Raw genomic sequence first — 25,653 nt, forward strand, 5'->3', positions numbered from 1 at the left:
ATTATTACAAACAAGGATGCTGTCTCATGTAAACATCAAAGAACATAAATCAGGCATGACAATAAACCAATAGAGAATACCAAACAGAGAGGGGAACCAGGGCGTTGTGTCCCACTGGCAGGTTTCACACATCGTTCAAGAGGCAGAAAGTCATCTAGCCGAGTCCCCTGTCGGGCCGCTGGTGTGGCGCACACAAAGCCCTTGGGCCGGTCCTCCACAGACACAGTGTCCGTGTCCTTCAGGAAGACGACAGTCTCTTTCAAGGCGCAGTCGCACTGATAAGGGTTCCTCCCTGCAAGGAGAACCTGAAGCCGCCTGAAACCGACTCCTGGCTCAGTCTCAGTCAACAAGACGGTCAGCCGGTTACCATCCACCCTGTGGTGGGCTGTGGAACGCCTCCAGAGCATTATAACTGAGATCCAGTACTTCCAGTGATGTAGGGAAGGCCGAGCCGACCTTGGTGATAAATTGAGCGTCCCGAGGGCGCTCACCCCCTGGAGGCAGAGGGGATAGTGGAGCGTGGAGAAATGGTTCCCGCTGACATCGAGTTCGGTGAGGGCAGGGCTGAGACTCGGCAGCGTGCACAGTGCCTGCAGGGAGGTGAGGTGGTTGTCTCTCAGACTAAGAGACTTCAGGTCCTGCAATGAAATAGATGGAGAGGAACAGTGCGAGATGTTCTGCAGGCTGGTGTCAGAGAGGTGGTCCTCTGACAGATCCAGATGAGCCAGGTTCCCTACCATTCCAGCCCAGCGGCACTCAATCTCCGCCAGGCCAGAACGGGCGATAGCAAGAGTTTTCAGGGGCCCAAACAACCAGTGGTGGAGAGCCTGGATGGAGGGCTGGAGGAGAGAGGAGTCTGCTGTTACATCCTGAAGTTGAAGGACTTTGATCTTAGAGGCTCCAGCTGGAGAGAGGAGAGGGCCGAACACCGGACGCTGCAAAGACTGCACACCTTCTAGAGTTGATGAAGCGATGCTAACCTCATTTATGTTAGACAGTGGCAGAAGTAGGATCAGTGCAGAGATGAATGGAAAGGATATAGTGACGTTGTTGAAGATTAGTTTATGTATCTTGGGAAACTGTAAAGCAGCACCTGTAACCTCCATGAAGCCATCCAGCCTGCCGTCCCTCAGCTCCAGTTCCAGAGCCTGGAAACAAGTCACCAGATGTTTTGGGGTGTGGATGACCACAGCGCTGCATACACAATGGGTCCCATCCTCGCCAATGCTACAAAAGTGAAGATATGTCCCAAAAGCAGGAGTAGACCCACTGTCTTATTCGCCGTCATGGTAGAGGACAGTCAGGAACACCTGATAATGCGTAGATCCAGAGATAAGAGAATGTTAGATATATATTAGGCTGATTACATAAAACCAGCTCACATTTAGGCAATGGTGAAAGAAGAGGTCTGGCATTTTTGCAAATTTGTAGAAACATATTGCTCCCTATATTTCCCTGAAGTATAATGAACAAAGAATTGAGAACTTGACTTTGTTTCTATGAATTTTGAATATTGTTTCCAGTGTATTCCAAATTCCACAATTCCCAAATTGTGTTTAAATCCACTCCATACATCTACTATTCAACATTGCTCTATATTCTTAAAATGCAAAAAAAAAAAAGCTAAATTATCCCATCTGAGAACTGCTGGGTTCATTAAAGTTCCATGATCTCCAAAGTCTAGACTTTTATCAGTACCAAAAAGACATGGTTTTAACATTTTCATTTCAATGTCAAAAAAATCATCAATGATGTGAGATTCAGATTCTTCAAATCAGGCACTTACCCTCAAGTCATTTTAGCTGTAGAAGACTGGCTGCTGCTAGTGCCAATGTCCCGTTAACAAGTGGAGGTGATGACAAGCTTCACTGACTTTATTTTCACCTTACGTCTGTTTTTCTGCTGTTGGTTAGTGTTCACTTCTCTTTCCCCCTCACATCTCCACAAAAGTCAAAACATGGACAAACATCACCCTCTAAAACCCCCGGCCTCCAGGGATTTGAGTTAACGCTGGCAGCCACACATCCTCCAGCTGGAGACACTCTCACACCAGCAGCTCCTCAGGCTGGGCCAAGGACAGTGGAAATACCACTGAAGGAGTCAGCCGGGGAGAAAGCAACACGGTTTTCCGTTGGACTCTGCCTATAATTTGATTGCTATTTTAGTTTTTAAAGATGTCACCTCATTTGAAGTTTTGGGTTGAGTGCCAGCTTGGTAGTTTTGCATCTCTTGTGTCTTGTGTCTCTCCTTAAAGACAATCTTAGAACAAGGATTAACTTTGGGAAACTGGGACAGATAAAGGTCTAACAGTGGGTTGTCATGAAATCATATCTGCCTGAGAATGCCTCGTTAAAATTATACTTCAGAATTGCTGTATTCTCCCAGACACAGACACAAAAGGCAGAATGTATTTATTAAAGTGATATTTATTAAAGTGATAGCTTCTACCTTCTATAGATTATTGTGCTGCTGGACATATAGTGAAAGAATGAATTAATCAGTGTAATGTTTTATTCTGTAAATTCATTACAATTCAATGTCACCAACCAACTTTAAACTAGAAAAAACAAAAAGAAAAGTGAAACCTCCCAATTAGGAATAAGTGAGCAATGTCACCATATCTAATCAGATGTAGGTTTATTTAGATTTCAGTGTTAGCTTTTACAACGAATTGATCTTGTTTAACATTCTCCAATTGTATGTCTATTTCAAGTCACAGGTATAACAATATAGTCTTTGTCAGGGAAACAGCATACTTTACTCATCCTTCTCGACCAACACCTCTACGCAGAAATCACTTCGTCACACAGTCACACTCTTAAAGTATGCTTCAGAGACACGATTACACAGGTTTCACACTCATAATATCAGAATATCTAGACAGAGATTTTAAATGTCAATGAGAACACCCCCAAAATAAGTCTATTAATGAAGAAAAATGTAATAAAAATAGCAACATGTAACAGGCCTCTTAATATGATTTCATAAGGCTATGCGTAAAATGAGAATAGCAAAAATGTTACATTTGACAGATTACATGATAGAATGATTGATGAATCACAAACAGCATTACTGCGTGGAGGACTGCATGAAGACATCCTGCTCTTAAAATGTATAGCTGACTTCTGATGCGTCTGGAAAGATCAGCTGATGAAGAGAGACACTGCTTTGGTTCAGTTCTCTTTCTTGTCTGGAAAAAGAAAACGCAAAGAATCAATGATGTGTATCCACCAACAAATACAAGCTCTGTTGATCTTTAAAAGCTGATCTGAGACGCTCACCCTCCTCGGTGCTGAAAGACTTCAGCTGCATCATCCTGGGTGCGGCCATCATGCGGCGAGGGGCTAAGAAAGAAAACGGACAGAAAATGAGGAAAAGCCGTCAACTGTTCTCGGCACACGCAAAGACACAGGTGCAGTTTTCATTCGGCGGGAGCGTGTCCTCTACCTCTCTGGCATTCGGGCCTGCCGCGGATTTGAGTGCCCTCGATGGGGTTGCCGTTCTCGTCCACGCACCAGCAGTAGCCGGTGCTGTGCCAGCACTGCATGGGCTTGTAGCGGCCCTGCTCATCACACTGCGGCGTGTAGTAACCGGGCCTCACGCCTGCAGGAGCCGCCTCCGTCTGGCACTTGGTCAGGATGACAGTGGCTGATGAGGGATGGAGAGAGCAGAGGACGTTAGGACATTAAAGGCCCGTTTCGACGATGTTAATTACCGCTAAGCGTAGCGCAGGACTAACATGATTTTTTTCTACTGAGATAAGAAGGAACTGAAGAACTGAGGTAGAAGGATCGAAAGAAGGAACTGAAACTAGTCTGACTCTATGTTTGTGAATATGGCAGGAGATGTGGTGAGGTGAAGAGAAAGGCTAAACTGTGACCTAAAAATCCAAATGATATTCTCCTGTGGCTACTGCCAAGCTCCATACTCCATACTCTCTCCTTAGCTCTTATTTTATTTCTTTTCCAGCACTTCTCTCTTACATGAATATTGTCACGGTACTGTGGCCGTGACCCTGGCACTCCTTCCTGTAGGCTGCTGGAAATCTGATGGTAATCTAGGGAAATTAATCTTATTCTACTGTTGCACTCATTGTAAATTGCTCTGGATAAGAATGTCAGCTAACAAATGACTAAAATGTTAATGTAATGCTGGGGGGAAAGGTAGATTGGCTGCAGTAACCTGTCTCAGGTGTGGGGGGTGCAGGCGGCTTCTCCTGGGCCATCTGGAAGATCAGCCAGTGACGCATCCAGGACTCAAAGCCCTGAGGAATACACAGTATTTAGATACAGAAGCTATACAACTGACAAGATGGTTTCTGTGTGCGTGTGTGTGTGTGTGTCTTCACCTTCCACTCACTGTCCTCCATCTGTTTCTGCAGGCTCTGCAGGTTGGCCAGGAAGGTCTCGTTGAACTGGGGCAGCTGGGAATTCTGGGCAAAACATAACCGTAGCTTAATGACGACAACTCACATCCACAGAGCTGATAGTGATGCTTATGGATGGCAATGTGGTGAGACACAGGATACTGAGTGCAACATACCTGCAGGAGGTCCTTCACCAGTTTCTCCACATTCACAATAGCAGTGTCCTGCAGCTTCTGGTGGGACGGGAGAGAGGAGTCAAACATTCCGAATAATAAACACTGATCGGTATTCAGTGTTTTCTCATGTTTGTTTTCATTCACATTTTAATGAATTCTCACGTCCGAGGAGGTGTCATATATTATGAATAATCCAAGACGACATTTCGAGTCTCTTTTTTTTTTTTTAATGTGAGCTTGTTGTTGAGCTTGCACCTAGACACAGTTTAATGCCAGCTGTCATGGAGGCAGAAGGAGACCTACTGTCAGAGGCTGCTTCTTGGCCGTCTTTGGGTCTTCATCGGAGGTGAAGTCCATCAGCAGGGGCAGGCTGTTCATGGGCATGTGCATCTGCATTGGAGCCGCTGCAGGGGACAAGGGGAAACTGATGAACCAGTCTGGGGATTTTACACCAGAGTACAAGATGGTGGTAGCTGCTCTAAGAACGGCAACCCTGTTTATTATCATAAACTGAAACTCAAACTAAGATGAAAACTAAGTGTTAAAAAACATTGTTGCAAGCTGAAATAAAATAAAAACTTTGTGGAAAAAAAACTTAAAATAGAAGTAAAATGATCTTCTCTACTTGTAAAACAAAGATAACTGTTTTTACTGAACACTAATTGAAAAATTCATGTTAATAAATTTGGAAAATAATTCATGATTTATTGTTTAGTACCAAAAACACTAAAACTAGAACTGAAACTGAGAAAAAACCCCACCTAAAACTACTGAACCCACACTAAAAACTATCTAAACTGAAATTGAAATAAAAGCTGAGGACTACAGAAATATAAAAACTAAATAAAAATATAAAAAATATATATATATAAAAATCCAAAACTATAACACTGCCGGCAACATATCATTAAACCAAGCTCACGACAAGATGTTTTCATACCAACTCACCAGCCACATCTTAAATAGCCCTGATGAATAGACTGCTAGATATTATATTAAACTAAATCTAAATGAGACTGTTTCAATGCTTATGATGATTAGAATATAAACGTAGCGCACAGCTGATTTCTTATACTTTTCTTTCCTTCTCATTTTTCCCCTCTGTAGTCTGTACAGTGTTACACCTTCTGGTGCTTTCTCTTTTCACATCCTTCCTCAAAGCGAACTCTCACTTCCCTCTCCGCCTCCCAAGTCCTACAGCCTCCTCTTCCTCCTGTCTGATGAAGATCACTATTGGCAGACGACGCATTTCTGAAGATGCACGCCTTCTCACACCTCTATATAAAGTCAGATAAACTAGACTATCATTCCCACCGGCACTGCCCAGCCTCCCAAAAGACCATTTGATCATTATGAGTTTATTTCCTCCCCCCCCTCACCCTGGGCTCTGCGGGTCAGCTGCTTGCGCATGTTCTCCGAGTTCCTCTGCAGCGAGTGGATCTCCTGCTTCTGGTTGAAGACCAGGTAGGCGGTGAAGACCTGGCTGGCCAGCAGCAGACAGGCCAGGGTCGTCAGCCCCGCCACCTTGAACGCACGGCTGTTGGAGGCCCTAGTCGGACGAAATATGCATGTGACTTGAAGAGGATGAAACAGTGGGGGAGAGGGGGGCAACCATGAGGCACAAGCAAGTTCACAGAAAGTCTTAGTGGGAAGTAGTGTACTAACTTTTACAGTATCTAGGTTTGGGGGAGTCCCTGTTTGTGGCATTTCCAAAGCATGTGTGGGTGTTTTGATTTGCCTTTTGGACAGTCCAGAACACAAAGAAATGCCCCTTATGTAAACCTAGAACTATGGGATTATCCAAAATATGCATTTAAAAAAAAAGCAAAACAATACTGCAACTCTGTGTTTAAGTAGGTCGAAAATAATCCAAAATATCCCAAATAACTTAATTAAACCCTAATATGTAAATACAGCCCAATGTTTTTGTCTGCTGCCCATTATGAGCCAATAGCATGAGAGCATCACGAGTTACTAGGCAGACGCCTTCTGCTAATGCAAGGGGAAGTGTCAGGATTTCTGAGTACTAGTTATTAAACATGTATAAACATCTTTTAAACGGTATAAATTATTTAAATAAGTATAAAAAGGCGCAATGCAATAACGACATTCAGTTATTAATGAACTGTTCCGCCTCATACAAACTTTACTCTCTATGTTGTCTATAGGTGCTATCTAAATGAGTCATAGGTTTAAAAAAAAAAAGGAAAAAAAAGTTTCACCTGTAGTGTTGCATGTCAGTTACCTTAAATAAACAGTTTTAAGGAGACTTTTTTTTTTTTTTTTTAACATTTACAGTTCTATATTTAAATTAAATTTCAGAATTTTGTTAAGCCATATATGCAATGGGCCGTGATTTACTAGCAAAGATTAAACGAAGGAATGACTGTTGCATTTAGTCTCATGTGTGGCAGCAGGCTGCTCGAGTCTCACCCTCGGGGTCTTCCAGGGAGAACCAGGGCCTCCTCACTGCCCGCCAGGCTGCCCGTGGCCAGAGGAGCATCTTCTGGAGAGCGGTCCATTACTCTTGCAAGTTCCTCTCACCTTCTTCAACACAGATAACTGGACAGTGTCCGCACCGAGAAGCCGATAAATAGCCTGTAAATAAGGAAGGACTGTGGACACAGACAGGTTCCTGGGAAATATGAAGTGAAAGGTGCTGAGCAGTGGAAAGCCCCAGATTTTAAGGTGCTGTGGGCTGGGTCACTTTCTAGCAGCTCTGCGCTGCTATTGGTCAACCGGCGCCAGCATCACTTGTTGATAGAGGCAGACAACTGTGAAATGATAAAATGAGATTTATGCATCTTCAAATGTCTTTAAACTGCTTGGAAATGTAAGCCTTAATAATGAAAATAAGAAATACTTTTACTACTTTTTGTAATACATTTAGTACTACTACTGCTGCTACTGATAAAATGCACTTTTCTCACAGTTACTCCAAGTTACATAGTGCTGTAAAATAAAAGGCTGTTATAACTATGAGAAAACATGCTGCTGCTCCTTCAAATCTCAGTTCATAATGGGATTCAGAAACATTTAGAAATTATATTGGACTGGGCAAAAATGAACTACTAGAGTGGAGAAGGAGCTTAAACTCTAAACTTTAATTTAACATGTAGTCCAGAATACAAAGGATGATTAAAAAAATAACAATCCTTTGAGACAAGATCTTTCTTAAGGCTGCCTGCTGCTCAGCTTTACTAGAACTGCAGAGAATTCCTTTCCTCTGCTGTGAATGTTGGGTATTTTCCCCACAAGGAAGTGAGGATTCCAAAACCAGAAAAACAGGAGCGACAACTAGATGTTCCTTTAGTTCAAAGTTAGGTGCAACGCGACAAGCATCAATAAATTGCCAAAAGAAACTAGGCAATATTCTATTTACTGGCTTATATGCTGCATAAGGGTTTGTAAGAGGTTCAGGCTGTATTATATTTCATATCGAACGAGTACTGCATTACAAAATGAAACCAAAAGACAAATTAAAACTCTCATCCAGCCTTCAGCCAATTTCTAGCCAGATGGCAGAAAGCAGCCACCTATTTGAGTTCTCAGCCCTTTAGAAATCCCCTCTGTGTGCTTTTGGACTAAAACTGGCTTACCTGCATCTCCCTTTGAAGTGAGTGTGACCCTGAATAACAAAATAGACTCTGGGTGACTGAGAAAAGAAAGCCAAAAAAAAAAGATCCAACTACTGAAAAATACAGTGGTGTTTTATTTGCAAATTAAAAAGCACCGACAATATTAGTTACACTGTAAAAATTATTGACAACAATTACAAATCTTTATCATACAGTCCAGGAGATTAGTACCATCGTTGCTGTTATGTGTTATCACTTAATACTTTATATGGAGAGATCCAGTACCTCTGTACAATAGTTGGCAGTGAGAGGATGTGAGAGGGAACAATCTTATCGACATACCTCCATACAATGAAATAATCCGAACGGCAACAACGCACTCCCCCCCCCTCCCCCTTCGCACAGCACGGACACTTCACACTGTGAGAAGGGGCTGATGGAGAGTGTAAACCCAAACACATTCATAATAATTTAGGTCTACCAAGGGTTGCGTATTATGTACATTACAAAGTCAGGAAACAAAAGGACCAACATGTGCATCGTTATTACGTCAGAACATTGTACAAAACTATTGCAATAAGAGCAGCTTTTGTTATCTATGCTTGACATCTAGTTGCAGTGGTAATACCTTGACCGGCAACCAAACGCCCGTATGGTCTACAAGTCATACTGTTGGTCTGCCTGGCATCTTTACACGTTTTTCCCAGAGACAACATTTTTTCCCCCCAAAACTTAAAAGATCATCTGCTAAATGAAATGAAACAGAGGACAAAATCTACAGGTTTGACATAAAAACCCAATGTTGATACTGCGGTACTAGATGGATGATCTTGCTCTGTACACTCTACTTGAACCTCTTGAACCAGAGTGCTTATTTAACATAGCTAGCTTATGGTCATCTTCACAGATTGTAGTAGGATGCATTTCGTGAGTGTGCTTTCCGATAACCGGTATGCTGTGAACTGGTGTTCACTCGCGTGCCTTAAATAATTGTGCTTTCGACATTTATCCGACCGTTCCTGCTTTAGCCAGTTCCATGGTCCTGGAAATGACTAAAGGGAAGAATAAAACAACAGTTTAACAAACCAGCCTACTGTACATCTGGCCTCTATGACGAAACTGAAACTAACATGTTTTGTTTTGTGGTACATTCTACAATAATGCGTTACCAACAGCATCATAGAAAAAGTTAAAACAAATAAAATCTGAGTAAAAAAAAAAAAAAAACTATCTTTAAAAAAAAAAGAAAAAAAAAAAAGAAAAGAACCCTCAAATGTCCATGTAATAATATTTTGATGAAGATTCTGTCCTGGCACTTGTAAATGCGATAACTAGATTCTACCAAGGCCTATCAAATAAGGCTACAACATGTAGCCTGAGTCAATACTCCAGATGTCCCATTCTGCTCCCACACAAATCCTTTAATTACCAAAGGCATCTGCAACTAATGCCTTTCTGTCAATCAAGCTCTCATCTATCTCCATACATTTTACACTGCCTGTTCTAATGTGCTCCATACAACACAACTCATGGCTGGAGACACAGATGGTTGTGTGTTCAAGTGTATTCCGCTCCTTTCCTCGGAGCTGGCACTGTGACGACCGGTCAAGGTTCAGACTTCTTTCCTTCCTTAGATTTCAAGCTGAAGCTTTGAGTTCATGTGAGGAAGAGGCGGCCTGATTAAGGAGAGCAGGGATATGATTACTGAACACTTAACCTCCGCCCTGTGTGTCACTGTGCCTTCCCCTCTGCTTGAAAACACGGTGGAGGCCGTCATGTGGCTTCCACGTTTCTGTTTATTCCTTTGTGAGGATGGAGGCATCTCGAAGGACAAGGGAGAGCGGGGAGTGCACTTAGAAGCTGAAAGCAACTATGCTCCCTTCCCCCACCAGTTATTATGCTCTCTTCTCCCTTACCACCCACTTGTGCCCCATCCATCTTGTGAAGATCACAACAAGTTTTGAGTTCTGGGTGGGCAACCCATGTTCAAATCTCCATTTTGATAGATTTCAGTCTCTTTCAAAACCGCTTGGGATCTTCGACTTCTTGGGCTGCTCCCGTCATACACGGCCAAATTCCCCCGGGGGGGGGGGGGGCTGAGCTGTGGTTCAGTCTGTGGAGCTGTGGTCTCCCGCTGGGTGCTGCTACCTGGTGTGGACCAACTCCTCTCGGAGCCAGCTGGGCAGCGGCTGGCCCATCCTGTACAGCAGCTTGGACAGCTCAATGTTGTGATCCCGATAGTACTCCCTGAGGAACGTCTGGGACTGATGGAGGGAGAGAAGAGGTACGATGAAATCACATTTGAAAACCTTGCAAAAATAAAGAAAATGCTACAACGCATAGGTGAATTAGTAACAGATGGTACAGTGTATATGTTAAAGTGATAAGCTTACGACTCTTCGTACCTCAGGGTCCATGTCAGGGTATCTGCGCCCTTTACTCTTCCCCAAACACTTGGTCTTCCCGCCCTCCAGCAGCTGACACCAGAAGCCTTTCTTAGGGTCGAACCTGTACATAAGAGTAAGATTATAGAACTCAGTATTCAAATTTACTGTTCCCACTTAACGCCTCCCTACAGCTACCCCACAAACAATTCTAAATTTGTCAAGCAAGCAAACAAATGACTGCTTTATATGACAAAGTAGGAGCAGCACTTGATTCCTGCTATAGATGCATAATACACAGCTTTCACATCTCTGCCTCGTTTTACCTGCTACACACCTGAAAAAACTCAATTTATTTGGAATTGTCTGGTGCAGAACATCAAACATCTCTTTTTAAGATCGACTGTTTTCAGAGAAGCTTAGAAATTTGAGGCTGTTGGATGAGTAACCAGAGCAAACTGTGTACTGATGCATCCTGAGAAATCTGAAGTTATATATTAATGTGCAAATTAATCTGTAAACTTGGCAGCTGAAAGGGGGGATTATGTTGTGATGATGTGAGGTGAAAGCGGACACTCACGCCAGGATCTTGTGGTAGTTGACAGCGTTGGCCAGGCCCAGGAATTTCTGGATTTTATCCATGACTGAGGCTGGCTCAGTCTTCAGCATCTGGCCGTCCAAGACCAGCAACTGGGGAAGAGGCACAGACAGGCTCGTATATCAGAACAGGACGGTGCTGTCGTGTCGTCCCGTATGTGCTCATAAACTGAAAATACACCCGCACACACGCACCCACGGTACCTGGCTGGAGTGGTAGTGGTTGAGCCAGCGCTCCAGGTGGATGGCGTACCAGCCCGGCACCAGACAGCGGTTCTGCAGGACCCGTAGTTTGACCGGAGAGTCGTGGCCTGCTGTGATGACATCATGGAAGGAGTATTTCAACGCCACCGGGTCATCATGGGCTCTTTGGTGCTGTGGGCAGACAGAGAGGTGCAGCGTGAGACTGGTTTATCTGTGCATTTACTGTATGTATCATTACACCTCTGCATTGTATACAATATCTATCTATAGTGAAGAAGAATCTAAAATAAGCTAATTATAGTACAATGACTTTGCAAAGGTTTCCAGACAAAGATAAACAGAACAGTGAAGAATAGTGTAAGATCTTAGACTTTGATATTTAACATACACTATGATTATGAGTTATTTATTGATTGAGGGTTGCTTGACAGACCTGGTACCAAGAGTACGCTCTGTCAGCTGGGTTGATCAGGATGGTGATGATCTTGGCTTTGGGCAGGAGAGCTGCGGCCCTCTGAGCAGCCACCTCAGAGTCAAAGTAGTTGGCACTCTTCTCAAAGTAGTAGTCTGAACTGGTGTTGGAGGGCAGGGGGAAGTAGTCCATGTACCTGGCAGAGAACAAATACAAAACACATACAAAGTGTTATAAGCAGTTGAAGCTGATGTGGTCCAGTTGCAATAAATTCCCTGTAAGCCGGGTGTTTCTTACCAGTCGATGCCTCTGTGGTAGTTGTGCCCATTGAAGAACTGGATCTCTTCAAAGGTCTCCTTGCTGGGGTAGTTACTGGTCAGGTCGGGGTGCATGCCAAGAAACAGGTAGAGTGCTGTCGTCCCTGGGAGATCAGACATTGGTGTAGATAAGAGGGAGAGGGCAAAGAGAGAGAAAGAAGCAAGAGGTATAAAAGAGTGCATATCATTAGTAAATACTGTAAGGTTTTACACAGATGCAAAAGCATTAACAAAACCCAGCTGACTCTAGTATCAAGCCAAATCCCTCCTGGTCAGGTTCATTGGTCAACTGATGGCTATCTGATTGTTCATCTCATATTCCTGTTGTTCTGATCAGTAATCAAAACATGAAATTCATACCAGTTAGAACATGACACTTCTGCTTCCCACCAAGCTAGAAGCGTCTGATTTAATTTACAACTATGTCCTGTAGAGGGTGTTGAAGTACTGCGTCTCACCCGTCTTCTGAGGCCCGATGACAAGCAGCTTGGGGAAGCGGTCACATGTTTTCTCTTTGGACCAGATGTCCTTGTGCCTTTTGTCCTCACAAGGATCCTGTAGCCGCAAAAAGACAAACAATCATTTGCTTTATTTCTGCATTCCTAAAAAAAAATAAATAAATAGATAAAAGCTAAACCAAACAGGTTTGAATCTGGGGCTGGAAATACTGCATGAAATTGCTAACAATCGCAATGCTATTACGTAGAAGAGTCAAATTTAAAAAGGGCAAGAGGAAGCAGGTTAACCGTTGTTTTCACTCCCATGTTCTACAGTTAACAAAGGGGATGCATTTAATAAATGATGTTAATAAGGGTAATGACGTCCCCTCTTCATCTACCCTCAAACCGCCAATTACCAGTCAAACACACGCTGTCCAAGTTTGTGCATAAGGACTGCTAAGGATTCAAGCAATGGCTAGGCTAATATATCATATTTCAAGGTATACTGATATGACATTATGCAAGAGTATGTTTCTTATAATACCATTATTAATGATATTTTATTTCATTGCTATTATTATCAAGCGTCTATGATGGAAATTAGATGTGAATAGGCTATACCATTTTGAATGAGGGCTGCATGATTAAAATGTTGCTAGAAAAAAAAACATCAATATGATGTCTAACAATGCCAAATCTGGCTATACTGCTAAAAGTAATAAAAAAAACCTGATATGATATTTTGACCATATGACCCTAACTCAAGTATCTCCTTCCACTCACCTGCCAGAGGGGATCTCTCTCGGAGGGGAAGAGGCTGAAGTATTTCTGGGCCAGCTGGATAGGAGGCAGGGTCTGCAGCTTCAGGTTGGTCCATGTCTGGACGAACTTCACCAGACTCTTAAAGGTGTACAGCCCCAGGCGATCATTCCCATAGTTGGACAAGTGGGTCATGAAGATGCTAATCTGTGGATGGGGAGGTAGAGGGAGAGTAGGAAAGAAAAAGATAGGTAAAATGAATGTGGTTTGAATTTCAATTTACGCCGGCGCTTAAGTAAGTTTGTAAGTATACAAGACGTAGGCTGTGCTGCGTTCATGCGTTTGACTCACAGGGTTTAGAAGAACAGTGAGGAACAGTTCTCCTCCATTGATGAGCTTGTCCAACTCGTTAGGACTCACTGGGTAGTCTTTGTAGAAGATAGTGTGTGTGAACAGACCACATGTCTGCCTGGGCAGCACCTGCAATACAAACACATAAAAGTTACCAAACCAAAAACACAAAAGGCAGGCACTCAAACAAACGCACACACGTCAGAGCTCCGCTGAGTGCAGAGCTGTCAATACTCCAGGCGATTGCCCCAGACATTGTTTGCTTTCAATAACATTCATATTATGCAGCTCATCTAGCCAAAGCAAACCTCTTATCCACTCTGAGTCTATATGGAAATTCATGGAAATGCGTTTACAGTTTGGAGTGTCTGGGGAACTGAATATCAATCATCAGTAAGCAGTGGAGACTGTCCATTCAGAGTGCTCTATCTCAAGGACGAGAATAGAGCGCTGAGACCACATAGCCCGAGTGAATGCCGACACTACAAAGGAACCGGACTGAGGCCGCACTGTTTCCCATCAGCACTGAAGGTCATTTTTTTCAATTCTTTGAACTTCTTGACTGTAATCTATTCAGCTTTAATTTTGCCCTGGTATGCTGAAGCTTTATATTTACTAGTACCGGCAAGCGGCGTCAAGCAGAATAAGGCAGTTTTGGGGTGTTGACATTTCAGTGATTGGTTGTGTGCAAACATTTGCTGTGCCGCTTCCAGAGGTGTCAGTCACCGTCGTGGTGCTGAAGCCGACTGAAAGAGGCGTCTAACGGCAAGAACAGTTGACTTGACTACGTTATCATCTCCCACTCTGTAGAAGAAACCCAACTGGCCGATAGGATTAATGAGACGATTGCCTTCCTCGACGCCGGTGTTGCCGCGGCGATATAAATACAACCGAGACGCTGTTCAACATCTCAGGGGAAAAGACATGAGAGGAGAAGAGGCGGAGGGAACGTGATGGGCAGAGGCAGCGTGGTGAGAAAACGCTGGGCATTAAGAGAGGACGTGGAGAGATTAAACACAAAAGAACGGCAGGGAAGTGGAGATGGAGAGATGGTAAATGAACGATGACTAGCGCAGCTGCAGATAGAAGAGAACACTCACAGAGATTCATAGCTGGAGAATAAACAAACTACAAAGGGCAACGGACACTGAAAAGCCGAGTGGAGGGAAAGAGATGGGACCAGAGGCAAAGAGATAATGAGGCCTTATGTGTGCGGGTTAGTGTGTGTGATCTTACGCTGATGCCGCTGTGGATGAAGCCTCGTCGGAAGCGGGCGGGCTTCAGGTGGGGGTATTCCTCTGTGCTGGTCACCTTGATGCCCCACACCTTCTTCCACGCGTCGTACAGCTGCATGTGGACAGGGTAGACCCCCGAGTGGTGGGGCGCCACCGCGTAGCCCATGTTAGTGGGGATGCCATGCTCCTGGAGGGTGGGAAGAGTGAGAGGGAGGGGTTGGGAGACGGGAAGATTCATCAAGACATCAAATCCACAAAAATAAGCATTAACACCATGCCTATGACCGCCTGCTATTTGAACAAGGAAGGGGGAATAAGTTGCAATACTAGCATTAGATCACAATGCAAGCCCAAAGCTGAGATCTGCCCTTTGCCCCTGTGACTCACCATGGCAAATTTCTTGTTGAGCAGCATCTGCTCAGCCAGCACGGACTGGTTGTGGAATAGATGGGGCTGCATGTGGCTCCACATGTGAGGGAACCACCAGAACTCCTTCACGTAGGACAGCAGCAGGTCATCTCCCAGGTCCTCCTCATCAGAGCCTGGACGCAAGAGATGGAGAGAGAGAGGTTGGAGGAAGGACGAGGGAAGTAAACAGAAACATCGGGGGTGATTGGTAGGAGGAGGAGGGGGTAAAGAAAGGATGGGGACCAACCGAGGAGGGGAGGCAGAGAGAGTTTCAGCAGTGGCAAAGGTGGAATGGGGTCAGTGAAGGGAGTGGGAAGAAATGAGGAGTGGCAGAAAAACGGTCAGCGGAAGAAGAAAGGTCAAATACGAGAGTGAGGCATGAGGGAAAAGAGCAGTGGAAGAAATGAGATTGAGGCACGAGGGAGAAGAAGAGGAACAGACCAGGAGAGGAGTTTGTTCACATTCTCTCCAGAGGCCACAACATCTTACCAGCATGAAAGAATTTCCCTGAGAAGCCCAGGTTGAAGGTGAAGTTGGGCACATGGGTTCGCAGCTCCCTCTGGGTCTCCAGCAGGGCCTGCAACATCGGGGTGGAGGGAAGGGCAACGAGTCAATACATGATGCACTCATATTGGTGTATTAACATCTCAGTACACATATACACACACACGACACACAGAGAATTTTATTCGGCAAGTTTCTTTTAGTACACATCCAGCATCCACCCCCAGTTGCCTCACTCCTCTCCTTCATTCTGTTTGATATTTTCCTCTCCTCTGATTTGGGTGTTTGTTTCATTTGATCTCCACACTGGATGAGAATCCAAGCGCACACACACACACACACACACACACACACTCTCTCTCTCTCTCTCTCTCTCACTCTCTCAGATTTCTCCGTCTCTTGTCAGGGTGTGATTCATTCCTAATGTGCTGCCAGTGAGAAAGCCTTGATGCCTCTTCCCCAAGTTTTTCTCCACCCCGCCCGCCTGCACATGTGAGGGGGTCTGTTCCACTCTGAGGGGACGCCAGCAAGGAGCTCTCCGATATTCTTTGTGTGTCTCTGGGCCCCTGAAATATTCATGGCTGTGGAGCTTCTGTGACAGTGTGAGCGCTGGGGCCTGTCAGCTTTGAGCGGCCTACTGGGACGAACACATTCAGAAGCGGAATTGGAGGGAGAGGAAGGGGTTTCTATGTGACTAGCAGAGGACAGCGCAGCAGTGTGTGTGTGGGGGGCAACTTCTGGATTCCTGCACAGGAATGCATTTTGAAGCCTAGCAGTGGTTGAGGAATACACAGGAGGGCTTGGTTTCTATTCGAATAAATAATTTTCTTTCACATACACACACACACACACGCACACACACACACACACAAGTATGCAGATCCAGGCTTGGATACAAACTGACCTTTACGTCCGGCACCTTCATGCGGGTGCCCTCTTTGCCCACGAAGATGTCATCTATATCCACCAGGACGTGGCGCTCCAGGGACAACGAGAGCCTCTTCCCCGTCAGAAAGGCCACGGCGTCCACAAACACCAGCTTGTGCAGCCAGAAGACCAGGTTGTTGCCAAACAGGACCCTCTGGATGCCGTCATGGAGCCCCAGGTCCTGCACCACCGACGGGAGCAGGGCGGCGTTCTGCCCCATCGACGCCACGCTCTCGGCGGACTGCGTCTTGGCCAGCAGCACGGGCTCGTACGTGGAGTGGTTGGACTGGAAGACGGTCCAGTCGTCCCCGGGGAGCGGGCCTGGCAAGGGCTGCCCCGAGCGAGTGATGAAAAGGAGGGGGGACTTGGGGTTGACAGAGCAGTCCTTCAGACCCAAGTTGGAGTGGAGGAAGAGGGGGAAGCCTTTCAGCTGCGCACTTAGCAGGCTGTTCTCATTGGCCTGATTGACAGAGAGAGAGAGACAGAGGGAGAAAATAAAAATCACAAGGTAGATTCATTGAACATCGGACTGATGAAGACAGAAGTGTATTGGATATAATTCCCCAATTTCTCCGATCATGTGTGAAATAAGGAATGTCAGGCCTACTCAAACGTGAAGGCATGAGGCAGCTTCTACCTGCTATGCTCAATCTACTATGCTTCGGAGTTTTCAGTCAAAATGAATAACCTCCCGCTGTGTCCTCTACGGAGATTCAAAGACTGAGGATTCAGTGATTATTCATATCTGAATTTCCCCTCCCAAAATTGTCGCTCTCCAATTCTCTCACATCTCTACTGCCACGGATACACAAGTCCTCCCTTCCCTTGCACTTCTGCGGAAGCCTTCCTCAATATTTCACCACCACGGCTGTGTGGGTGTATGAGAAAAAACAGCATTATTAAGTTCTCACACTCGCGCTCTGTGGTGTCCGCACGATGGCTTCTGATTTAAAATCTTTGTCCACTGTGATTTGCAAACACATTGGTGCAGATAGCAGACGACTGCTGTGTGTCCGTGTCATTGAGATGCACTCCCTCTCTCCTCTCCCTCGTCCCCCGAAAGACAGTAAATCCCACCCGGTCGTCCTAACCTTCACCTACACCGCTGCTACACACCTCCATGCCTCCACATCTCTTTCTATATTCTTTCCGTGGCTCGGAGATGGTGATTAAAACCATAAGACCTGAAAACTGGCCTTCGGCAAACAGGCTCAGCTAGGGATTACTGGGAGAGAGGGAGAGAAAGAGAGAGAGAGAGAGAGAGGGAAAGAGTCTGAGGAAGAGCTAATACCAAAGAAAAAGAGAAAGAGAAAAGGAGAGACTGGGGCAAAAAGGGGAAGAGGCCAGATTGCAAAAGAAAGAAAAATAAGAGAGAGAGAGACAGAACATGAGGGAAAGAGTGCAGTGGGACCGAGTGATATTGAACCAGGCAGGTCTTTCCAACCCTGTGAATCCTATCTCCTTAGAGACGATGGAGCCAGATGGACAGGGCAGAAGGTGTGAGTGAGAGGAATGAGAGGAGGGGGGATGGAGGGAGGGAGGGAGGGAGGGAGAGTGTTGTGTTGTCCTAACCTTGAAGAAGCCGATGATGCCTACTCCGTATTCCACACAATATTTGTCCAGCAGCTCTCGGTTCCACGCGTCCAAATTGACGTACTTCAGAATGTTCTCGTAAATCACCAGCGTGAAACGTCCTCTCTCTTTGTCCGTTAATGTGGGCATGTCCCCTTTGCCGGGAGAGATCTCAGTCCGGTACCGGAACCGACCGGATTCCAAGATGGCCACGATCTCCTGGCCCAGCTGAGAATACTGGCTCTCCACGAACACCAGAACCACGGGGTCTGTCCTGGCCCCTCCCGGATCCACCCCGGGCCCGCCCGACACGCTCCGCAAAGGGAGCAGCCGGGACGGAGTCACCCGGGGGTCATCGGAGTCGGCGGACGCGCCCTCGGCCCCGGAGATGCCCCCTCCCGAGGGCTCCAGCTCCCGCTTGGCGCCATAGAGGAAGTAGGCGGAGACGAAGACGCTGACGGCGCAGAAGAGGAAGAGCAGGAGGAGGGAGGTCTGCAGGGGGAGGAGACGGACCAGCCGACGGACGCGTGTCACGCATCCCAGCATCGTCTCACGCCGCACCGCCCCACCGGCCCAGCAACACGCCCTGGGAACAGTCTCTCTTGGTTTTGGGTAGAAAAAGGCGAGCAGGAGTAATTCACAACAAAGTCAGTCTTGTTATTGAGCTAAACGCACAGCGGGTCAAGGTAGCAGCAGCAGCAGCAGCTACTGGAGAAAGAAATGAGACGGTCTCACGTTGGCTCTCCCTCATATTGTAGCACTGCTTATGTCACCATGGCAGAGAAGTAGGGGGCCTTGGACCACTGGTACACACTTAATGCCTCAGAGGGAGGGGTGGCGGGCCAAGTCACTGGTGGAGAAAGGTGTTGGACGACCCCATCACCTGGCCATCATGTGAACCTGCCAACCACGTCCCAGCTAGGTTCTGCTCCACTCTCTTGATTGGAGGATGATCTCTAGGGGAAAGTGAGGTCACACAGGTCATCTCAGCAGCACCATTCCCCCCGGACAGAATCTGCTGACCTGGAAAGACAGTAGGAAAAACAAAAAAACACATGAAAAATGAATGAATAAAATGTAAACAAAGAGAGAAAAACAGTATCCACTCCTATAGAACAAGCCACAATGACACATGTTTTTATTGTGTGGGGTTTAGTGGTGTGTGGGAGATGTGTGTGTATTACTGGTGCCAACACTTCAAAAGTTCATTCGAAAGTAGTCCTTGCATTCACCTACACACACTGTCAGAGCTGCCAATTCCTCCCCACACACACACACACACACACACACACACACCTAACCCCCATGTACACAAACACACACACTCACGCAGCCGCCACGCAATCAATAGGCAGAATGTGAGTGACAACAAAGCCCCGAGGCGAGCCAATTCCCCGATTCAGTCCAGTAGGACGGCACGACTGCATGTAAAGTGAAGCCATCACCCGCGGGGACACTCGCCTTCTATTTCCCTCAAATCCTCAGAGTATCAAGACCAAAATTGAGTACAGGAGAAAGAAGAAAAACAAGCTGACAGAGAGGAAGTGATCCAAGAGCAGAGGAGTGGATGATGGCAACAGACAGACCCGGCAACAATAGGATCCTTACACTGGGACCTATCACACTGAATGCACATTTCCATACGTCCGGCAGACGCAAACCAATTGTAGTATAGCAAACCCTTAGTCAATCTCCAATTGGCTCTTAGCAGACCTTCTGACAAAGACACCACAGTTGGCAAAGGTGCTGAATATCTGATTACATCAAGTGGGAAAAGTACAAGACGTGGTATGAGAATGGTGCGAGCTAGTCACTCAGAAAAACATCATTTCTCCATTTAGAGCCTTGGCAGAGAAATCAGGCAGAGCAGCACTACCTTTGCATGGAAATGCTCTGTCCATTATGAGGGAGAGCAGTTGAGGTGCAGGTTTATAAAACCCTAGATACCACATTAGAGAAGAGTCACAGCCCTCTTAACCCAAAGACATTCAATAATGACCGCTAGATCCATCAAGACTCATCAAATACACATAAAATGGATTTGATAATGCTGAAGGGTTTATTAGTAAGACCATAAAACAAGGTTTAATTAAAGTGGTGAATAAAAGAGTTAAAAAATACAACAGTGACCACACTAAGCTTGATATTGTGCATCCCATGGGCGGCTATCAGCCATCTGACACATATTACATTTAATGAGTTATTGATTTTTGACAGCCAAGGCCTGATAGGAGAAAAGCCTCACATCATTCCATGCATTATTTCTAACAGTATTCCATAGAGAAAATCCTCATATCATTTAATATATCATTTGATATACGCACAGCATTACATGGTGGAAAAACCCTGGTCGTATAGTTTCCTTTTAACGTAATCAAGGTCAACATTCTAGTGGAGCAGCTCTCTCTCTAGCCTTCCAGCTCGGGTTAAAAACGATGCCCAAATCTTCCTGTGAGCGCAGCAGAAGAAATCACACTTCTGTTTCTCTGAGCCGCGTCCAAGTTTCCTCTTCACAGGGAGGCAGATTCTAATGTAAAGAGCGGGCGTGAAAAAGCAGTGGGCGTTCAGAGAATGTATCGCAGCGGAACAGACAAAAACCCACAGCCCTGGCCGCTTGAAGATCCCCCATACCTTGTTTGTTCACTTCTGAAGGAGCCAGGGTCCGTGCCACGGCATATCAAAGCGCGATTAGCCACAGGAAGAGACAACGCAATGTGCTGCTGATGAGAGTGAAACGGAGCAGAGGGGAGGGGATGACTTTCTCAGAGAGGCAACTTTTAACACGACACAGAAGCCTCTCAGGCGTCGGGTTTGTGTCGCTGCTTCGGGGGAATGACCCGAGGGACCTGCAGCGATGAGGTTTCTCAACGCCAAATCCTCTCTCAAAGAAGAAAAGTTATTTCAAAGTAATTTTCTGTTGATGATTAATCAGAATAAAGACCTGTGTTATCTTCAGCCAAGGTCTGCGGGGAGACAAAGGCTCTGCCATGGCTCTAATGACACTGATGACAGGGCTTGGGAGCAGATTAAACGGTGAGGCAACACAAACAGAGTTGGGGCACGCGCAATCTCAGGTCTTGCCCAACTCTCAGCAGCGATGACCGCCCCCCAATGTTGACCTTCAGACTGTGTTACAAAGAGCTACAATCAAGCTACAATCAAAGGAGGGAGCAGAGAGGGAAAAGTAAAGGGAAAGGGGGAGAAAAGGAGCGATACACAAAAGTGCAGCCCACAAAGAAGAGCTCAAGGCCTTGAGTTTGAGGCTACAGTAGTGAGATCAGGCAAGCCAGATAGAGAGTACATTACATTAGACTATAATGGAGATGAGAGTATGTACTACAGAATTGTATTAGCGCTGAATAGAACAATGGCTAATGGATCTCAAATCTCTGCACGCTGTTCTCGCCAAACATGCCCTCTACTTCCCCCCCCCCCCCCCCCCGTGCATACCTTCGAGGAAGCCAAGATACAACTGCCAAAGCCCCCTTCCCCCTTTCTCCAAAATAATAAAATAAATGCAAAAGTGCGGAGCAGGAAGAAGAAAGGGGACATGAATATTTCATGTTTAGAGGAAGCTGATGGGAGGTATAGCCAGCAGACATATCAGTAAGGTAAAGAGCAGCCAAAAGGTGCACACCAGAGTCTTGCAGTCTGCCAAAGAGAGTCAGTGTCTTTACTCATGCATAAGGGAGAGGCAGATGGAGACTAATGCGTATTTGATAGCCAACCTTTTCATTCTCAGTGATGGAAAGAGCTCAGACTGAATATGAGCTCTGTAATTGCACACGTGGACTGGAAAGCCTTCCTAAACGGAGGACAAACGAGAAGAAGAAAAGAAGCAGCAAAGGGAGAAAAGAGTATGAGCGGGAAAGGGAGAAGAAAGAAGAGGAAAGAACAAGATCAAGTACCAAAGCATGTGAGTAAAATAGGAAGAAAAAAAAAAGACACAGATTGGTGGGAGAAATGAGCAAGAAAATCACCCCTAAGGCGACAATCAATCTCAAGTCTTTGAAAACATCAATTAACATATTTCCCTCATTATTTAATAGCAGCTGAATGATGGTGACAGAATGAAGTGGCGGTATAAACAATGGCAGGTGACGGCGGAGAGGACAGAGTAATGTTTTTCCTCAGGGTGGGTGGTCACTCAAACCTGCTCCCTCTACATCATGGGAAGCAGGCCAGAACCACACGGCTAGATTAATGAGCGAAGATGAGGAAGGGAGAGGGAGAGAGAGAGAGAGAGAGAGAGAGAGAGAGCGGGAGAGCGCGCGCGCGCGAGAGAGAGAGAGAGAAGCCTGGACCTCAGCTGTAAAAACTCTCTGGATAAACAACGCTAAGGTTGGCCATATGCAGCCTCACACGTCCTGTCCCCTCTTTTCTCTCACTGCCTCCCTCCCTCCCTCCATCCCTCTCGCCGTCTCCCTCCGACAAAGCTGTTGGATTTCTCTCTGTGTTTAAAGTGTGAATAAGACTAAGTGTTCCAGGGATTTGTGAGGGGAGTCACTACATTAACACTAACAACCAGGGCCGGACTAGCCAGAGGTGATCCCTTCTGCAAATAAACTTTTAAGGAGGTGGGCCTCCCAACCCTGCAGGACCCAACAGAGCCCCTTCTCCCCAGCTACCCCTCTCCCCCGATCCATCCCCTCGGCGCTGACTGACAGACATAAATGATGACCCTCTGTGTTCAATCTCCAAGTGCCTTGGCAACCACACATTCTCCATGGAAACGCCAATGTTACGTTGTGTTCAGAGGCCACTGCCTGGAAACTGTGGAGTAGGAAGGGTATGGAGGGTGGCGGTCAATAGGACAGGCCTCAAAAGGCTACTGTTGTCGTTACTGTTAGCCCTTTGTCTTACAGTGCATTGATGTGCATGTACCAAAGTGACTGGATCACAGGAGAGAGTGTCTGACCCGAGACGCTCATTAGAAGATCCACAAACCAAACTCTCTCAATACAAACCGCATCCGTTCTGCTTGTATTTATTCCTGACAACAACAGTTATTGTGCCTAATTTGTGTCAACTTGCAGGCCTCAACGAGAGTGGACAAAATGATTTTGGTGTGTCCGTCTGAATTGTCCAGGGCAGGGGTCAAGGTGAGATGGGTCAGGTCACGGCCAATGTAATCCCTAATCTGTAATCCTGTTAATCTCAACACTGCAAACAGTACCAAATGTGCTTATGCCAGCTCTGTGACTATGCGGGGTGCCTTGAAGGGATTAACGAGACGAGAGACAATAGAGATGAGGATGAAGGCCAAACGTTATGTTGGAGAAAAGGTGAAAATATTACAAACGTGTCATTACTCCTAGTTTGTTTGGAGATGGATTCTTAACCCACTGATGTGTTACTCCCTTGGATTCCTTCACCTAAATACAGAACAAACTCTGCAGTTTGAGAGCTGTTGTGACCACTGAAGACTACACAACCATTGTGTTATAATTCCCTATCATGCAATGAGCAGCGAGGAGCAAAGCTAAAGCAAATTTCTCCATTTGCATTCATCCTCCTACCCCTTTTTTTTCTTGCTGGAGATTAAACTTCAAAAGAAATATGAAAATTCCAGCTTTTTGAAGCACATCTAAAGAGGAACAAACAAGCGCATGAGAGGAGCAAGGACTCGCCTTCTTAGACAGGTTACGTTTAAAAGCCACAGACGCAGGTTTTTCCTTAAGCCTGCCTTGGCATTCATCAATATAGAATCAATCAATCTGAAATTCAAATTCCATTTCATGCATCCATTGTGGCTGGTACGATTAAAGGCTTAGGCCGTGAAATAGCGCGGAACGCGGCGCCGCTTCCTCTCTCCAGCTTCCTCCTCTCACCCTACAGCCAATCTGAATGCACAGGCAGGCAGCTTCATTTTAGCCGCACCGCAAACATTTACGCCGACACTTCCTCTCTCTCAGTCTCATCAATTCATTTCATGCCTCTGTGTGAAGGACAGACGACTCGGGGAGGAAATGTAGTTTTGCCTTCTAATTCTCCAGAAAGTGACTTTCAGACCATTTCCCCCCGCCAAACCATGCGGCTGAATTATCACATCATTTTTCAGCACCTCAATTTACTGTCCCCAAGACTGAGGCAATTTCACAGAGGAAAAATGCCTTCCCTCAATTCGCCCATGCCCCTCCAATTACATCTCAGGGCCGCACTTGAAGACCCTGATCCCCGCGCTGTCGTAATTGAAATGATTGCAATGTTATTCGTTGACGCGGTAATGGGACAGAGAGACAAAGACTCATCTTCAAGTCCAGAGAAGAGAGTGCAATCTTTTCCTAAGAGCAATTATGAACAGAATGGGAAGACAGCAATGTGTTCAATGAAAATTACTGAGAGAGAATTGGTCCATTTCTGTACCTGCATATTCAGTGCTAGATAGAGCTAGATTCCACCCTCAGACTTCCATTAGAAGGATCATGTCAGATCCCATCAACACAGATATCATCCTCCATGAGGATAAACTGAACAGGCACAGGCATAATGGCATGATTACACATTCATATTATGTGGGGGCGATTAGGACCAAGATGGATAAAAACACGGAGGATAGAGGATAAAATATACATGGCTCTCGCCGCCTTTCTTTCTCTCAGATAGGCTCCCACACCTCCAGTCTTCTTCAGATCTGGGATCTCCAGCAGGAACTGTGGGGACAGCGGGATCTGAGAGCGGCAGAAGTGTGAAATGGATTACCTCACAGTAGGAGAAGCAGCGCGGATGAGCCGCGCGCGCCATGGGAAAACCGCGGCAGGATGGAGGCGAGGTACGGAGAGTCATTAGGGAACGGTGGAGCCGAGATGTGAAATGGAGACTTTCCTCAGTGGGATTACCCCCCTGGGCAGCAGAGAGGAGAGAGAGGAACCAGCACCTTCATCAATGGCCTGCATCACCAACGCACGGCACTTAAAAGCACCACACACACACACACACACACACACACACTGTCGCACATATACACACCACACATCTCCTTCTGGTGATAACCACCAGCAGCTTGCTACTACAGTATGTCTATTTATAGACACTTAGTGCTCCATTTACAGACATGGGGACACAGGTTCTGTGCAATAAAGGACCAGTAGATGAGTAAATGGAATAGATTATTTGTATACTACCGAGCTACATTAGCAGTAGGGGGAGTCAAGGGCTGAACTGGCCGGAGTGGCACAGAGAAAAGATAAATGGTGGATTACGGAAAATACTGGAGCACATGTGTTGCTAAAGCTGCAGCCCCATTAGAAGGGACAGCCAAGCCATTATCACTCACAAATGACAACAGATCCAGCGCGGAGCGAAGGTGTCATGTCTAGATTAATTGCAATCTGATGAATCTGATTACATGGCAGATAGATTAATCAGATACACAACAATCAGAGAATGGACTGATTAAGCCAATGAGAAGGGGAAATAAATG

The 25,653-nt window shown here is 45.8% G+C and overlaps 2 protein-coding genes across 2 annotated transcripts in view; both read right to left on the reverse strand.

Annotated features, from left to right (window-relative positions):
* Nucleotides 1–2,493: 2,493 nt before the first annotated feature.
* Nucleotides 2,494–7,210, reverse strand: cd74a (CD74 molecule, major histocompatibility complex, class II invariant chain a). Its single transcript, XM_071905873.2, has 9 exons — nt 6,976–7,210; nt 5,922–6,091; nt 4,846–4,946; nt 4,543–4,599; nt 4,349–4,432; nt 4,183–4,264; nt 3,448–3,648; nt 3,282–3,344; nt 2,494–3,190 (listed from the first exon to the last, which is right to left on the reverse strand). Exons 1-9 carry the CDS (start codon nt 7,062–7,064, stop codon nt 3,174–3,176), a joined length of 864 nt encoding a protein of 287 aa, XP_071761974.1. The 5' UTR covers nt 7,065–7,210; the 3' UTR covers nt 2,494–3,173.
* A 1,028-nt stretch (nt 7,211–8,238) lies between these two features.
* Nucleotides 8,239–25,653, reverse strand: part of ndst1a (N-deacetylase/N-sulfotransferase (heparan glucosaminyl) 1a) — a 38,866-nt gene continuing 21,451 nt past the window's right edge. The window contains exons 2-15 of the mRNA XM_071905872.2: nt 18,231–19,253; nt 16,636–17,118; nt 15,717–15,804; nt 15,207–15,361; nt 14,821–15,006; nt 13,585–13,713; nt 13,258–13,440; nt 12,493–12,589; nt 12,015–12,138; nt 11,739–11,913; nt 11,306–11,476; nt 11,085–11,194; nt 10,526–10,628; nt 8,239–10,384 (exon numbers count right to left, since the gene is read on the reverse strand). Of these exons, the coding sequence (XP_071761973.1) occupies nt 10,265–10,384; nt 10,526–10,628; nt 11,085–11,194; nt 11,306–11,476; nt 11,739–11,913; nt 12,015–12,138; nt 12,493–12,589; nt 13,258–13,440; nt 13,585–13,713; nt 14,821–15,006; nt 15,207–15,361; nt 15,717–15,804; nt 16,636–17,118; nt 18,231–18,776 (2,670 nt within the window). The 5' untranslated portion in view covers nt 18,777–19,253 and the 3' untranslated portion in view covers nt 8,239–10,264. The remainder of the gene's footprint in view (nt 10,385–10,525; nt 10,629–11,084; nt 11,195–11,305; nt 11,477–11,738; nt 11,914–12,014; nt 12,139–12,492; nt 12,590–13,257; nt 13,441–13,584; nt 13,714–14,820; nt 15,007–15,206; nt 15,362–15,716; nt 15,805–16,635; nt 17,119–18,230; nt 19,254–25,653) is intronic.

Source organism: Centroberyx gerrardi, chromosome 16 (genome assembly GCF_048128805.1).
Source record: "Centroberyx gerrardi isolate f3 chromosome 16, fCenGer3.hap1.cur.20231027, whole genome shotgun sequence".
NCBI classification, from domain to species: Eukaryota; Metazoa; Chordata; class Actinopteri; order Beryciformes; family Berycidae; genus Centroberyx; species Centroberyx gerrardi.

What these genes read in the sequence shown, in the direction of transcription:
- cd74a (XM_071905873.2), bottom strand. Translation starts at nt 7,064, where the DNA reads ATGGACCGCTCTCCAGAAGATGCTCCTCTGGCCACGGGCAGCCTGGCG. An exon ending in TGGTGAAGGACCTCCTGCAG is followed by an intron (nt 4,433 to 4,542) that starts GTATGTTGCACT and finishes TGTTTTGCCCAG; the next exon opens with AATTCCCAGCTGCCCCAGTT. An exon ending in ACCCCCCACACCTGAGACAG is followed by an intron (nt 3,649 to 4,182) that starts GTTACTGCAGCC and finishes ATCCCTCATCAG; the next exon opens with CCACTGTCATCCTGACCAAG.